The sequence below is a fragment of the Nerophis ophidion genome, linkage group LG17 (genome assembly GCF_033978795.1).
Source record: "Nerophis ophidion isolate RoL-2023_Sa linkage group LG17, RoL_Noph_v1.0, whole genome shotgun sequence".
NCBI classification, from domain to species: domain Eukaryota; kingdom Metazoa; phylum Chordata; class Actinopteri; order Syngnathiformes; family Syngnathidae; genus Nerophis; species Nerophis ophidion.
Genome location: NC_084627.1, coordinates 39,531,971 through 39,546,604, shown reverse-complemented (window position 1 = coordinate 39,546,604; position 14,634 = coordinate 39,531,971). Strand labels below are relative to the sequence as shown.

General features: G+C 39.2%; 1 protein-coding gene across 1 annotated transcript in view; it reads right to left on the bottom strand.

The window, feature by feature from the left end:
* npr2 (natriuretic peptide receptor 2) overlaps positions 1-8,426 on the bottom strand; it is a 201,132-nt gene extending 192,706 nt beyond the window's left edge. Inside the window, exon 1 of the mRNA XM_061876922.1 lies at positions 7,529-8,426. Within this exon, the coding sequence (XP_061732906.1) occupies positions 7,529-8,279 (751 nt within the window). The 5' untranslated portion in view covers positions 8,280-8,426. The remainder of the gene's footprint in view (positions 1-7,528) is intronic.
* Positions 8,427-14,634: the final 6,208 nt, after the last annotated feature.

Below are 14,634 nucleotides of genomic sequence, written 5' to 3'. Positions count from 1 at the left end.
TGTCTCTGCATGGTTCCTTGCTTCTTGTCTGATTAATAAATGTCATCAGTGTTTGAACCTGACAGTGTTTGTTTCAGCTCTACATCTGCGCCAACTTGTTTGCAATGTGTTGCTGCCAATAAATTCTAAGTTAATGATTATTTGCCAAACAAAATTAAGTTTCTCAGTTCGAACATTAAATATCTTGTCTTTGCAGTCTATTCAGTTGAATATAAGTTGAAAAGGATTTGCAAATCATTATATTGTTTTTATTTACGAATTAGACAACGTGCCAACTTCACTGGCTTTAGGTTTTGTATACAACTTTTGTCGCAACTTTCCATAAAACATGCCATAAATTCAAGCATTTTAGGTCACAGGAAGGATTGATTATTAACCAGAAATGGAGTAACTGAAGCTATTTGATCTCAAATCAATGTCATCTTATTATCATTTTGATTATTTATATTATTAATAGGGGTGTAACGGTACGTGTATTTGTATTGAACCGTTTCGTTACGGGGGTTTCGGTTCGGTGTGGAGGTGTACCGAACGAGTTTCCACACGGACATTTTAAGTAGCGTAAACAACACTCAAAATGCCGGACATTTGAGGCATTTAAGAAACTCCACCCGGACAGCCCCGCAAAAGAGGACATGTCCGGTGAAAAGAGGACGTATGGTCAGTCTATTCTAGCCCGGTCGCTGTTAGCATGCTACCAAAAAGGGACATGTCCGGTGCTAGCAGCAATCGGGCTAGGATAGACTGACCATACGTCCTCTTTTCACCGGAAATGTCCTCTTTTGTGGGGCTGTCCGGGTGGAGTTTCTTAAATGCCTCAAATGTCCGGCATTTTGAGTTAGGGTTGCTTGTATTTTCAATGTACGTTTGGGATTAAAAACAAAACAAATTGTGCACGCAGCAGCATTCGTAAGGGAGGGGCGGAGACAGAGAGAGCGAGAGAGTTATGATAAACGCGCATGCGTCGCCAGGCTCTGCTTTTTAGCCATTAGCAGATTTTATTTTTTATTATCTGTAGCAGGGGTGTTTTAAAGGCCCACGGCACATTCTAAAAATACTATTAAAATAAACAAAAAAATAACAAAAGTGACATAAAAAAGTTTGAAGGTTGAATGTAATTTAGAAAAAGTTGCAATGTTGACCAATAAAACAAAGCTGTTTTTTTTTTCTTTCAAACTGTCATTGACCAAAACATAATATTGAATCAAAATCAATGTTATTATGAATTTTTGACCTATCCAAGGTTCCGATTACTTCAAATCAAATATTCCACTAAGAAAAATATTTTTGGTGGAAGATTTTGCAAATTTGGTAAATAAATAACCCAAAAAAATCATATTTTCTTGTTTTCTTACTGCACCGAAAATTAACCGAACCGTGACCTCTAAACCGAGGTACGTACCGAACCGAAAGTTTTGTGTACCGTTACACCCCTAATTAATACACATTTGGAAACTATCAATGTACACAAACTGTGCATTTAATTCCACATGTGTGTTAGTTATCTTAGTTATCTGTCAAAAGTGTGAGTGTCACTGGATAAGTTCACTATTCATCACACAATAAATTGGTGCGTCCCTCTAAAAGAGAGGTGTTGGTCCTGCCGAGGATAATAATAATAATATTAATACAAACAACCAGCAGCGGCAGCCTGAACATTCCTGCAAAATAACCCCAAATAAAAAGATGCTATTATCAACTACATCCAGTTGACCTTGTTTTTCATCTGCCCATGAAGAAAATATCACCATGACAACCATTCATTTTCTCCAAAAGCTTCAATTTTATGCAGAAAAGTAGTTTATTTACAGCTACTATCTGTGTGCACTGTTCAATGCCAACATGTCATCTACATGGAAGCAAACATGAAGTCTTTTTGAGCCCTATGAAGCTACACTTTATGTTTAAAACACACAATTACGAACTATACAATTTGCACTGGAACACACTTACACACTCCCACACACACACAACAGCATGAATTCCAATTGCAAAATTTAGATGCAACACAGCCCTTCAATGAATGATTTTACAAATGTTTACATTTTGTTTGACACTAAAACATTATTTATTCCACTCGAATGTGGTTTAGTTTTCAGTCATGTAAAGATATCATAGTTGTATGAACATTTTAACACATAATATTTAAAAAAAATATCACCCCAGGGTAGCAACTACGATATACAGTATATACCAGATTTTTCGGACTATAAGGCGCACCTAAAATCCTTTCATTTTCTCAAAACTCGACAGTGAGTCTCATAACCCGGTACACCAAATGTACGGCATTATTCTGGTTGTGCTTACTGACCTCGAAGCAATTTTATTTGGTACATGGTGTCATGACAAGTGTGACCAGTAGATGGCAGCCATACCCATAGAGATATGGGTAGACTGCAATATGAGGGCAGTAAACAACACCAAAAATGTAAATGTTCCACTGACAATACAAAACAGGGGTGGGCATTACGTCGATCGCAAGCTACCCGGTCGATCTCGGAGTGTGTAACAGTCGATCATAAACAAGGCAGTAAAAAATGAGCAATCATCAATCTTCACCATTACTTCACTTTCCTCAGTTGTTTGACATTCTCGGCACCTGAGGATCTTGTAAGAGAACGCTGGCTGCTGCGGGCTCATTATTAAGAAAAAAATCACTGACAGCTGGACGGACGGAGAGAAACACATTTTATTTCAACCGACTCTTGAGCTGTACCTGCTGTCAAAACGCTAAAGACCGACCGCACAGTTCCTGTCTTCACCATAAAAGACCTGGTTCTCTTCCCTCTGCTAACAAAATAAGAGTCTCAGAAAGCTAGCGTGCACAAGCTAGCAAGCTACGGAGTTTGATGCCACAGATCTCCCCCGCCCTCAGCACTCCCTCTCCTTGCTCGCCCACACACTCACTGACGTCACTCACTTGCTGTCAACACATATGCTACTTTCATAACAAAGTGTTTAAAAACGATTATGGAAGTTGGACAAGTGAGATGCCAAATCCAACCACTTTCATGTGGTATTGGACAGAAAGGAGGACTTTTTTTCTCCTCCATTAGAAAATACGGACATTATCAGCACTACAGTCTGATTCCAATCAATGCAAGTCATCAGAATGAAATACACCAACTTATATTCTTGTCTTCATGAAAGAAAGGAAACTATGTGTGTTAAACATGCTTGTACTATCATTAAACACCATTAGGTTGTTAGCAAAAATGTCTCTTTCATAAATAAATAAAAATAAATTAAAAATAGGAATGAGGTAGATCTCCTCGACTTGGTCAATTGAAAAGTAGCTCGCCTGCAGAAAAAGTGTGAGCACCCCTGATATAGAACAATACAAACAACGCTCAAAATTCTGTCAAAATGTTTATAGTACGACTTTGGTAAGCTATGATTGTCGGCGTATTAAACATACAAGTATTATTATGGTGTGTGTATAAGGACCAAAAATGGCACCTTTTTGCACACATATTTTGTTTCGCAATATTATGCAAAACCAATTTTTCCTACCTTCTGGTAGCTGCGTGTGTCCGCCTTTGTAGTCCGTGCGGACCCCGTAGTCATAAGCTTCTTCTTTTTCTCTACCTCTAAATTCATCTTCCGCTATTACCATAGCTAATATAAAGTACTGTAAAGTTTACCAGTTCGAACTTTAAGTAACTTGTCTTTGCAGTCTACTCAATTAAATATAGGTTGTGTGTTCTGCAACGTTGAAATAAACCAGTGTGTGTGTGTGTGTGTGTGTGTGTGTTTGTGTGTGTGTGTGTGCGTGCGTGCGTGCGTGCGTGCGTGCGTGCGTGCGTGCGTGCGTGCGTATTCTACCGGTGAACAAGTTACAACCGAAATCATGGTCCCAATACAGAAAACCATTGTGTCTACTAGAGCCAAATACTAAAGTCCGTGAACATTGCTCCAAAGTCAGGATGTTTTGTTCATTTACTGTGCATACAAACAAAATATTAAACAAAACAAAAACTAACTACAATCTTACCTTTTTTTATATTTGTATAATATGTATATATTATTAATGTTGTAAATACAAATCTTTACATATCTAAAAAGGGTGGTCCTAAAGAGGTAGTCATTTTTCGGGGGTCTCAAGAAGGTCAGAAATACAAGCATGTGCGTGCGTATCTGTACATATACATTGGCCCCCCCAGACACATTTTTTATTTCAATCTGGCCACCAAGGCAAAATATTTGCCCAGCTCTGTTCTAGAATGTTCTGTTGTGTTCAGCAAAGTCTGCAACGTTGAAATAAACAAGTATTTGTGTGTGTGTGCGTCTGTGTGTGTATTCTACCGGTGAACAGGTTAGAACCGAAAACATCGTCCCTATACGGATACTATTGCGTCTAATAGAGAGCCAAATACTAGAGTCCGTGAACATTGCTCCAAAGTCAGGGTGTGTTGTTGATTTACTGTGCATACAAACAAAATATTCAACAACAACAACAACCAAAAACATGTGAGTGTGTGTGTGTTTATGTGTGTTCTTGTATTTCGACCCTTCTTGAGACATTAACAAGGAAAAGTGCATTCCATGCGAGGACCGGTGAACAATTTATGATCGAAATCATGGTCTCAATACAGAAAACCATTGCGTCGAAGTCAGCATTTTTCAGAGGTCTCAAGAAGGTAAGAAGTACAAGCATGTGTGTGTGTGTGTGTGTGTGTGTGTGTGTGTGTGTGTGTGTGTGTGTGTGTGTGTGTGTGTGTGTGTGTGTGTGTGTGTGTGTGTCTGTGTGTCTGTGTGTGTGTGCGTATATTCTACCGGTGAACAAGTTAGGACCGAAAGCATGGTCCCTATAAGGAAAACCATTGCGTCTAACTCAGTGGTTCTTAACCTGGGTTCGGCGAGTGATTATTAAGTACTTATTAATGCCTTATTCGGCATGGCCTTGTTATAACCCAAACCCTCTAACCCTAACCCTAACCAAATACAGTAACTCTAAATTAAGTCTTTGTTACTTAAAATATGTTCCCCATACTAAAGTTTTACCAAAAACATAACTTTGTCTTGAATTTGAAACAATAAAAACATTTTATTTTTCACTAAAGAAGGGTTCGGTGAATGTGCATATGAAACTAGTGGGTTTCGGTACCTCCAACAAGGTTAAGAACCACTGGTCTAACTAATAGAGAGCCAAATACTAAAATCCGTGAACATTGCTCCAAAGTTAGGATGTTTTGTTGATTTAATGTGCATACAAACAAAACATTAAACCAAACAAAAAAAATTGTAAAAGCTTACCTTGCTTATATTTGTATAGTATGTATATATTATTCATGTTGTAAATACTAATCTTTATATATGTAGCGGTCTGAAGAAGGTGATAAATACAAGTGTGTGTGTGTGTGTGTTTGTGTGTGCGTGTGTGTGTGTGTGCATGCGTGCGTGTGTGTGTGTGGATACATTCTACCGGTGAACAATTTAGGACCGAAATAATGGTCCCAATAAGGAAAACCATTGCGTCTAACTCAGTGGTTCTTAACCTGGGTTCGATCGAACCCTAGGGGTTCGGCGAGTCATTATTAAGTACTTATTAATGCCTTATTCGGCATGGCCTTATTATAACCCTAACCCTCTAACCCTAACCCTAACCAAATACAGTAACTCTAAATTAAGTCTTTGTTACTTAAAATATGTTCCCCATACTAAAGTGTTACCAAAAACATAACTTTGTCTTGAATTTGAAAAAAAAAAAAACATTTTATTTTTCACTAAAGAAGGATTTGGTGCATATGAAACTAATGGGGTTCGGTACCTCCAACAAGGTTAAGAACCACTTTTCTAACTAATAGAGTGCCAAATACTAGAGTCTCTGAACATTGCTCCAAAGTCAGGTTTTTTTTTGTTGATTTAATGTGCATACAAACAAAATATTAAACCAAACAAAAAATAACTAAAAGCTTACCTTTTTTTATTTGTATAGTATGTATAGATTATTAATGTTGTAAATACAAATCTTTCTATATGTAGCGGTCTCAAGAAGGTAAGAAATACAAGCGCGCATGCGTGTGTGTGTGTGTGTACGTGCGTGCATGCGTGTGTGTGTGTGTATATTCTACCGGTGAACAAGTTAGGGTTCAGTGAATGCACATATGAAACTGGTGGGGTTCGGTACCTCCAACAACGTTAAGAACCACTGGTGTAACTATCCATCCATCCATCCATTTTCTACCGCTTGTCCCTTTGGGGGTCGCTGGAGCCTATCTCAGCTGCATTCGGGCGGAAGGCAGCGTACACCCTGGACAAGTCGCCACAGGGCCAACACAGATGGACAGACAACATTCACACTCAGATGGACAGACAACATTCACACGAGCCCGGGATTGAACCCAGGACTACTCAGGACTTTCGTAATGTGAGGCACAATTACTAACTAATAGAGTAGTGGTTCTCAAATGGGGGTACGCGTACCCTTGGGGGTACTTGAAGGTATGCCAAGGGGTACGTGAGATTTTTTTTAAATATTCTAAAAATAGCAACAATTCAAAAATCCTTTATGAATATATTTATTGAATAATACTTCAACAAAATAAGAATGTAAGTTCCAAAACGGTGAAAGAAATGCAATATTCAGTGTTGACAGCTGGATTTTTTGTGTACATGTTCCATAAATATTGATATTAAAGATTTCTTTTTTTGTGAAGAAATGTTTAGAATGAAGTTCATGAATCCAGATGGATCTTTATTACAATCCCCAAAGAGGGCACTTTAAGTTGATGATTACTTCTATGTGTAGAAATCTTTATTTATAATTGAATCACTTGTTTATAATCACTGCTCTATTACAGTGGTTCTCAACCTTTTTTCAGTGATGTACCCCCTGTGAATTTTTTTTTAAATTCAAGTACCCCCTAATCAGAGCAAAGCATTTTTGGTTGAAAAAAAAGAGATAAAGAAGTAAAATACAGCACTATGTCATCAGTTTCTGATTTATTAAATTGTATAACAGTGCAAAATATTGCTCATTTGTAGTGGTCTTTCTTGAACTATTTGGAAAAAAAGATATAAAAATAACTAAAAATGTATTGAAAAATAAAGAAGTGATTCTATTATAAATAAAGATTTTGACACATAGAAGTAATCAACTCTTTGGGGATTGTAATAGAGATCCATCTGGATTCATGAACATTTCTTCACAAAAAAAGAAATCTTTACAATCAATATTTATGGAACATGTCCACAACAAATCTAGCTGTCAACATTGCATTGTTGCATTTCTTTTCACAGTTTATGAACTTACATTCATATTTTGTTGAAGTATTATTCAATAAATATATTCATAAATTAATTGAATTGTTGCTATTTTTAGAATATTTAAAAAAAAATCTCACATACCCCTTGTCATACCTTCAAGTACCCCCATTTGAGAACCACTGTAATAGAGTGCCAAATACTAGAATCCGTGAACATTGCTCCAAAGTCAGGATTTTTTTTTTGTTGATTTAATGTGCGTACAAACAAATTATTCATCAAAAAAACACATTAAAAAGAGAATGTGTGTGTGCGCGCTTACTTCTTCCACGCTCCTTCATGAAGTTGATGAGCTCCTTGTAATATTTCACGTCATCCTCGTAAGGCTGCGCTTCCACGGTGACGTTCATCTCCTCCTTGAGTTTCAGGTAAATCCCCTCGGAGAGAAAGTAGTGCGGCCTGTCGTCGTGTCGCAGGTCGTGGAAGATGACGACGGCCCGGGACGTCCAGTTGAAGTGCGAGTGGAGCATGTTGGTGAAGTCCCCCAGCTTGGTGGTGGACGGTCCGCTCCGCACGATGGTCCGGTACTCGTCGCGCTTGTCGAAGCCGTACGCGGGTCCTCCGGCGGTGATGAGCGGGAGTTTCCAGTGGGACGCGAACCTCCCCACGGAGGCCAGCGGGTACACGCAGCCGGGCCCGAAGAAGGCGTCCGGGCGGTAGTAGAGCTTGGCGTCCACGGCCACCACCTGGGCTCGGCTCTCCGCGCAGGAGCCCGCCGCCGCCGGGTCCTCGGTGCTGTAGTGGAGGATGTTGATGCGGCGGCCGAGCAGCAGCCCGTGTTTGCCGCGGAGGTCTTCGTGCGCCATGAGGATGGCCGGGAAGACGCGCGGGAGAGCCCACGGGTACTTGAGGTTGTCGGGCAGCATCACCGCCACCGTGATGTTGCCGCTGGAGGCCGGGCGGAAGCAGCAGAAGAAGACCAGGGAACATCCCAGCACCTCCTGGAGGAACATGACCAGCGGTTGGAGCGGACGAACAAACCGGCTGTGGTCCTCCTCCCCGACACCGAACATAAGTCTTCTCCCGCCTCCTCAAAAGTCCAATAAAGTCACGAATGACGCGGGTTTTGTTGTGGCTGACATTTTTTTCTTCTCTTCTTTCCGCGGACTTCTTCTCTCCTCGGCGAAGGAACTCCAAGTGATGGATTGCGGTGCGCGCGCGTATGTGTGTGCGCGCGCTCGTGCGCGTGTCAACAGGTCACACGCTTTAAGAACTACTTCCTGTCAAATCTTATTTATATAAATCCAAACACATTCGTCTTTTTAAGTCATGAAGATGTTTTATTTGTTGTAAAGTTATTTTTCATCATTCGAATTCAACTGAGCTGCCGCAAACCTGGATTTTCTGTGAAATAACGCGATAAAAGTAAGATATCGCGTAAAAAAAATTATGTTTATATATGATGTTTATATATGATGTTTTGTTTTGGAGTTTTATGGGTTTTTGGGGGTTTTTTTTTTTTTTTTTTTGTCTTCCTTGACAAAAGTGGGCGTGAGTCGCCCCCTGCCGGCGATTTGAGTAAAAAACGCCAAAAACTACTACAGTAACTGTATTTAAATACTGTGGCATTTACTTTAATTTTGTTAATATCCATCCATTTTTTTACCCTATGTGTGTGTTGACACGTCACACGCTTTAAGAACTACTTCCTGTCAAATCTTATTCATATAAATCCAAACACATTCGTCTTTTTAAGTCATGAAGATGTTTTATTTGTTGTAAAGTTATTTTTCATCATTCGAATTCAACTGAGCTGCCGCAAATCCGGATTTTCTGTGAAATACAGCGATAAAAGATATCGCGTAAAAAAATGATGTTTATATATTAATATACATGTTTTGTTTTGGAGTTTTATGTGTTTTTTTTTTTTGTTTTCCTTGACAAAAGTGGGCGTGAGTCGCCCCCTGTCGGCGACTCGAGTAAAAAACGCCCAAAACTACTACAGTAACTATATTTAAATACTTTCGCATTTACATTAATTTTGTTAATATCCATCCATTGTCTATCCCATGTGTGTGTCAACACGTCACAAGCTTTAAGAACTACTTCCTGTCAAATCTAATTTATATTAATCCAAATACCTTCATCTTTTTAAGTCATGAATATGTTTTATTTGTTGTAAAGTTATTTTTCATCATCCGAATTCAACTGAGCTGCCGCAAATCTGGATTTTCTGCGAAATACCGCGATAAAAGTAAGATATCGCGTAAAAAAAAAGATGTTTATATATTAATATACATGTTTTGTTTTGGAGTTTTATGGGGGTTTTTTGTTTCCCTTGACAAAAGTGGGCGTGAGTCGCCCCCTGTCGGCGACTCGAGTAAAAAACGCCCAAAACTACTACGGTAACTATATTTAAATACTTGGGCATTTACTTTAATTTTGTTAATATCCATCCATTTTTTACCCTATGTGTGTGTCGACACGTCACACGCTTTAAGAACTACTTCCTGTCAAATCTAATTTATATAAATCCAAGCACTTTTATCTTTTTAAATCATGAATATGTTTTGTGTGTTGTAAAGTTATTTTTCATCATTCGATTTCAACTGGGCAGCCGCAAACCTGGATTTTCTGCGAAATAATGCGATAAAAGTAAGATATCGCGTAAAAAAAAAAGATGTTTATATATTAATATACATGTTTTGTTTTGGAGTTTTATGTTTTTTTTTGTTTTCCTTGACAAAAGTGGGCGTGAGTCGCCCCCTGTCGGCGACTCGAGTAAAAAACGCCCAAAACTACTACGGTAACTATATTTAAATACTTTCGCATTTACATTAATTTTGTTAATATCCATCCATTGTCTATCCCATGTGTGTGTCAACACGTCACAAGCTTTAAGAACTACTTCCTGTCAAATGTAATTTATATTAATCCAAATACCTTCATCTTTTTAAGTCATGAATATGTTTTATTTGTTGTAAAGTTATTTTTCATCATCCGATTTCAACTGAGCTGCTGCAAATCTGGATTTTCTGTGAAATACCGCGATAAAATTAAGATATCGCGTAAAAAAATTATGTTTATATATTAATGTACATGTTTTGTTTTTGAGATTTTATGTGTTTTTTTGGGGGGGGGGGTTTGCAGCGTTGGGAAAATTGACAAAAGTGGGCGTGAGTCGCCCCCTGTCGGCGATTTGAGTAAAAAACGCCCCAAACTACTACAGTAACTATATTTAAATACTTTGGCATTTACTTTAATTTTGTTAATATCCATCCATTTTCTACCCTATGTGTGTGTCGACACGTCACACGCTTAAGAACTACTTCCTGTCAAATCTAATTTATATTAATCCAAACACCTTCATCTTTTTAAGTCGTGAATATATTTTCTTTGTTGTAAAGTTATTTTTCATCATCCGATTTCAACTGAGCTGCCGCATATCTGGATTTTCTGCGAAATACTGCGATAAAAGTAAGATATCACATGAAAAAATTGATGTTTATATATTAATGTACATGTTTTGTTTTGGAATTTTTATGTTGTTTTTTTTTGTTTGTTTTTTTGCAGCGTTGGGAAAATTGACAAAAGTAGGCGTGAGTCGCCCCCTGCCGGCGATTCGAGTAAAAAACGCCAAAAACAACTACAGTAACTATATTTAAATACTTTGGCATTTACTTTAATTTTGTTAATACCCATCCATCCATCCATTTCTACCCTATGTGTGTGTCAACACGTCACACGCTTTAAGAACTACTTCCTGTCAAATCTAATTTATATAAATCCAAGCACTTTTATCTTTTTAAATTATGAAGATGTTTTCTTTGTTGTAAAGTTATTTTTCATCATTCGATTTCAACTGAGCTGCCGCAAATCTGGATTTTTTGTGAAATACCGCGATAAAAGTAAGATATCACAGGAAAAAATTGATGTTTATATATTAATGTATATGTTTTGTTTTGGAGTTATGTTGTTGTTTTTTGTTTGTTTTTTTGCAGCGTTGGGAAAATCGACAAAAGTAGACGTGAGTCGCCCCCTGTCGGCGATTCGAGTAAAAAACGCCAAAAACAACTACAGTAACTATATTTAAATACTTTGGCATTTACTTTAATTTTGTTAATATCCATCCATTTTCTACCCTATGTGTGTGTCGACACGTCACACGCTTTAAGAACTACTTCCTGTCAAATCTAATTTATATAAATCCAAGCACTTTTATCTATTTAAATCATGAATATGTTTTGTTTGTTGTAAAGTTATTTTTCATCATTCGAATTCAACTGAGCTGCCGCAAATCTGGATTTTCTGTGAAATACCGCGATAAAAGTAAGATATCGCGTAAAAAAATTATGTGTATATAATAATGTACATGTTTTGTTTTGGAGTCTTTATGTTTTTGTTTTTTTGCAGCGTTGGGAAAATCAACAAAAGTAGGCGTGAGTCGCCCCCTGTCGGCGATTCGAGTAAAAAACGCCAAAAACAACTACAGTAACTATATTTAAATACTTTGGCATTTACTTTAATGGTGTTAATACCCATCCATCCATCCATTTTCTACCCTCCGGAGTCGCTGGAGCCTATCTCAGCTAAAATCGGCAGAAGGTACACCCTGGACAAGTCGCCACCTCATCACAGGGCCAACACAGATAGACAGACAACATTACAAACACATCAAAAACATAAAAATATCGATCTCATCCAACTAGTATCAGTCTGATACCACCTTTAGTATCCAGTAGCAGTGATGTTTATACCACTGTCGCAGGCATCCATCCATCCATTTCCTACCGCTTGTCCCCTTGGGGGTTGCTGGAGCCTATCTCAGCTAAAATCAAGCAGAAGGTGGGGTACACCCTGGACAAGTCGCCACCTCATCACAGGGCCAACACAGACAGACGGACATTACAAATACATCAGAAAAATAAAAATATCGATCTCATCAAACGAGTCTAAGTCTGATACCACCCTAAGTACTCATTAGCAGTGATGTCTATACCACTGTCGCGGGCGTATTTTAGTTTATTAGGTAAAAACCGAATGCAGCTGAGATAGGCTCCAGCAAACCCCCGTGCCCCTAAAAGGGACAAGCAGTAGAAAATGGATGGATTGATGGTAAAAACCTTGGCGACACATGTTTTATATATAGACTTTATTTCGATCACAACCAAAAATACTCTCCATCTATACAATTTAAAACAATTTTATAAATCCATCCCTCCATCCATTTACTACTGTTTGTCCCTTCAGGAATTACAGGGGGGTTGTTGGAGCCTATCTCAGCTGCATTCGGGCGGAAGGCGGCATACACCCTGGACAAGTCGCTACCTCATCACAGGGTAAAATAAAATAAATGTTTTCAAAAATTACATCCATTTTTCCGTCTTCTTCTGCTAATCCGAAGTCGGGTCGCGGGGGCAGCAGCCTAAGCAGGGAAGCCCAGGCTTCCCTTTACCCAGCCGCTTCGACCAGCTCCTCCCGGGGGATCCCAAGGCGTCCACAGGCCAGCCGGGAGATATAGTCTTCCCAACTTGTCCTGGGCCGGGCACAGCCCGAAGAGGCATCATGGGTCCCCCCCTCCAATGGGCTTACCACCCATAGCTGGAGCCATAGAGCATTTAAATCCCATCTTAAAACTCATTTGTATACTCTAGCCATTAAATAGACCCTCGTTTCTGGCGTTTCTTTTCTTTTCTGCCCCCTTCTCCGTTGTGGAAGGGTGGCACATGGATGAAGTGCTGGCTGTCCGGAGTCGGGACCCGGGGTGGACCGCTCGCCTGTGCATCGGTTGGGGACATCTCTGCGCTGCTGACCCGTCTCCACTCAGGATGGTGTCCTGCTGGCCCGACTATGGACTGGACTCTCACTATTATGTTAGATCCACTATGGACTGGACTCTCACACAATTATGTTAGATCAACTATGGACTGGACTTTCACTATCATGTTAGATCCCCTATGGACTGGACTTTCACGATATGTTAGATCCACTATAGACTGGACTTTCACAACATTATGTTAGATCCACTACGGACTGAACTCTCACTATTATGTTAGATCCACTATGGACTGGACTTTCACAACATTATGTTAGATCCCCTATGGACTGGACTTTCACGGTATGTTAGATCCACAATGGACTGGACTCTCACTATTATGTTAGATCCACCATGGACTGGACTCTCACTATTATGTTAGATCCACTATGGACTGGACTCTCACACTATTATGTTAGATCCACTATGGACTTGACTCTCAAACTATTATGTTAGATCCACTATGGACTGGACTCTCACTATTAATTAGATCCACTATGGACGGGACTTTCACGGTATGTTAGATCCACAATGGACTGGACTCTCACTATTATGTTAGATCCCCTATGGACTGGACTCTCACTCTTATGTTAGATCCACCATGGACTGGACTCTCAAACTATTATGTTAGATCCACTATGGACTGGACTCTCAAACTATTATGTTAGATCCACTATGGACTGGACTCTCACTATTAATTAGATCCACTATGGACTGGACTTTCACAATATTATGTTAGATCCACTATGGACTGGACTCTCACTATTATGTTAGATCCACTGTGAACTGGACTTTCACTTTTATGTCAGATCCACTATGGACTGGACTCTCACAATATTATGTTAGATCCACTATGGACTGGATTCTCACTATTATGTTAGATTCACTATGGACTGGACTTTCACAATATTATGTTAGATCCACTATGGACTGGACTTTCACAATATGTTAGATCTACTATGGACTGGACTCTCACTACTATGTTAGATCCACTATGGACTGGACTTTCACTATTATGTTAGATCCACTATGGACTGGACTCTCACACTATTATGTTAGATCCACTATGGACTGGACTTTCACTATTATGTTAGATCCACTATGAACTGGACTTTCACTTTTATGTCAGATCCACTATGGACTGGACTCTCACAATATTATGTTAGATCCACTATGGACTGGATTCTCACTATTATGTTAGATCCACTATGGACTGGACTTTCACAATATTATGTTAGATCCACTATGGAGTGGACTTTCACAATATTATGTTAGATCCACTATGGACTGGACTTTCACAATATGTTAGATCTACTATGGACTGGACTCTCACTACTATGTTAGATCCACTATGGACTGGACTTTCACTATTATGTTAGAGCCACTATGGACTGGACTCTCACACTATTATGTTAGATCCACTATGGACTGGACTCTCACACTATTATGCTAGACCCACTCGATGTCCATTGCATCTGGTCTTCTCTAGAGGGGAGGGGGTCACCCACATCTGCGGTCCTCTCCAAGGTTTCTCGTAGTCATTCACATTGACATCCCACTGGGTTGTGAGTTTTTCCTTGCCCTTATGTGGGCTCTGAACCGAGGATGTCGTT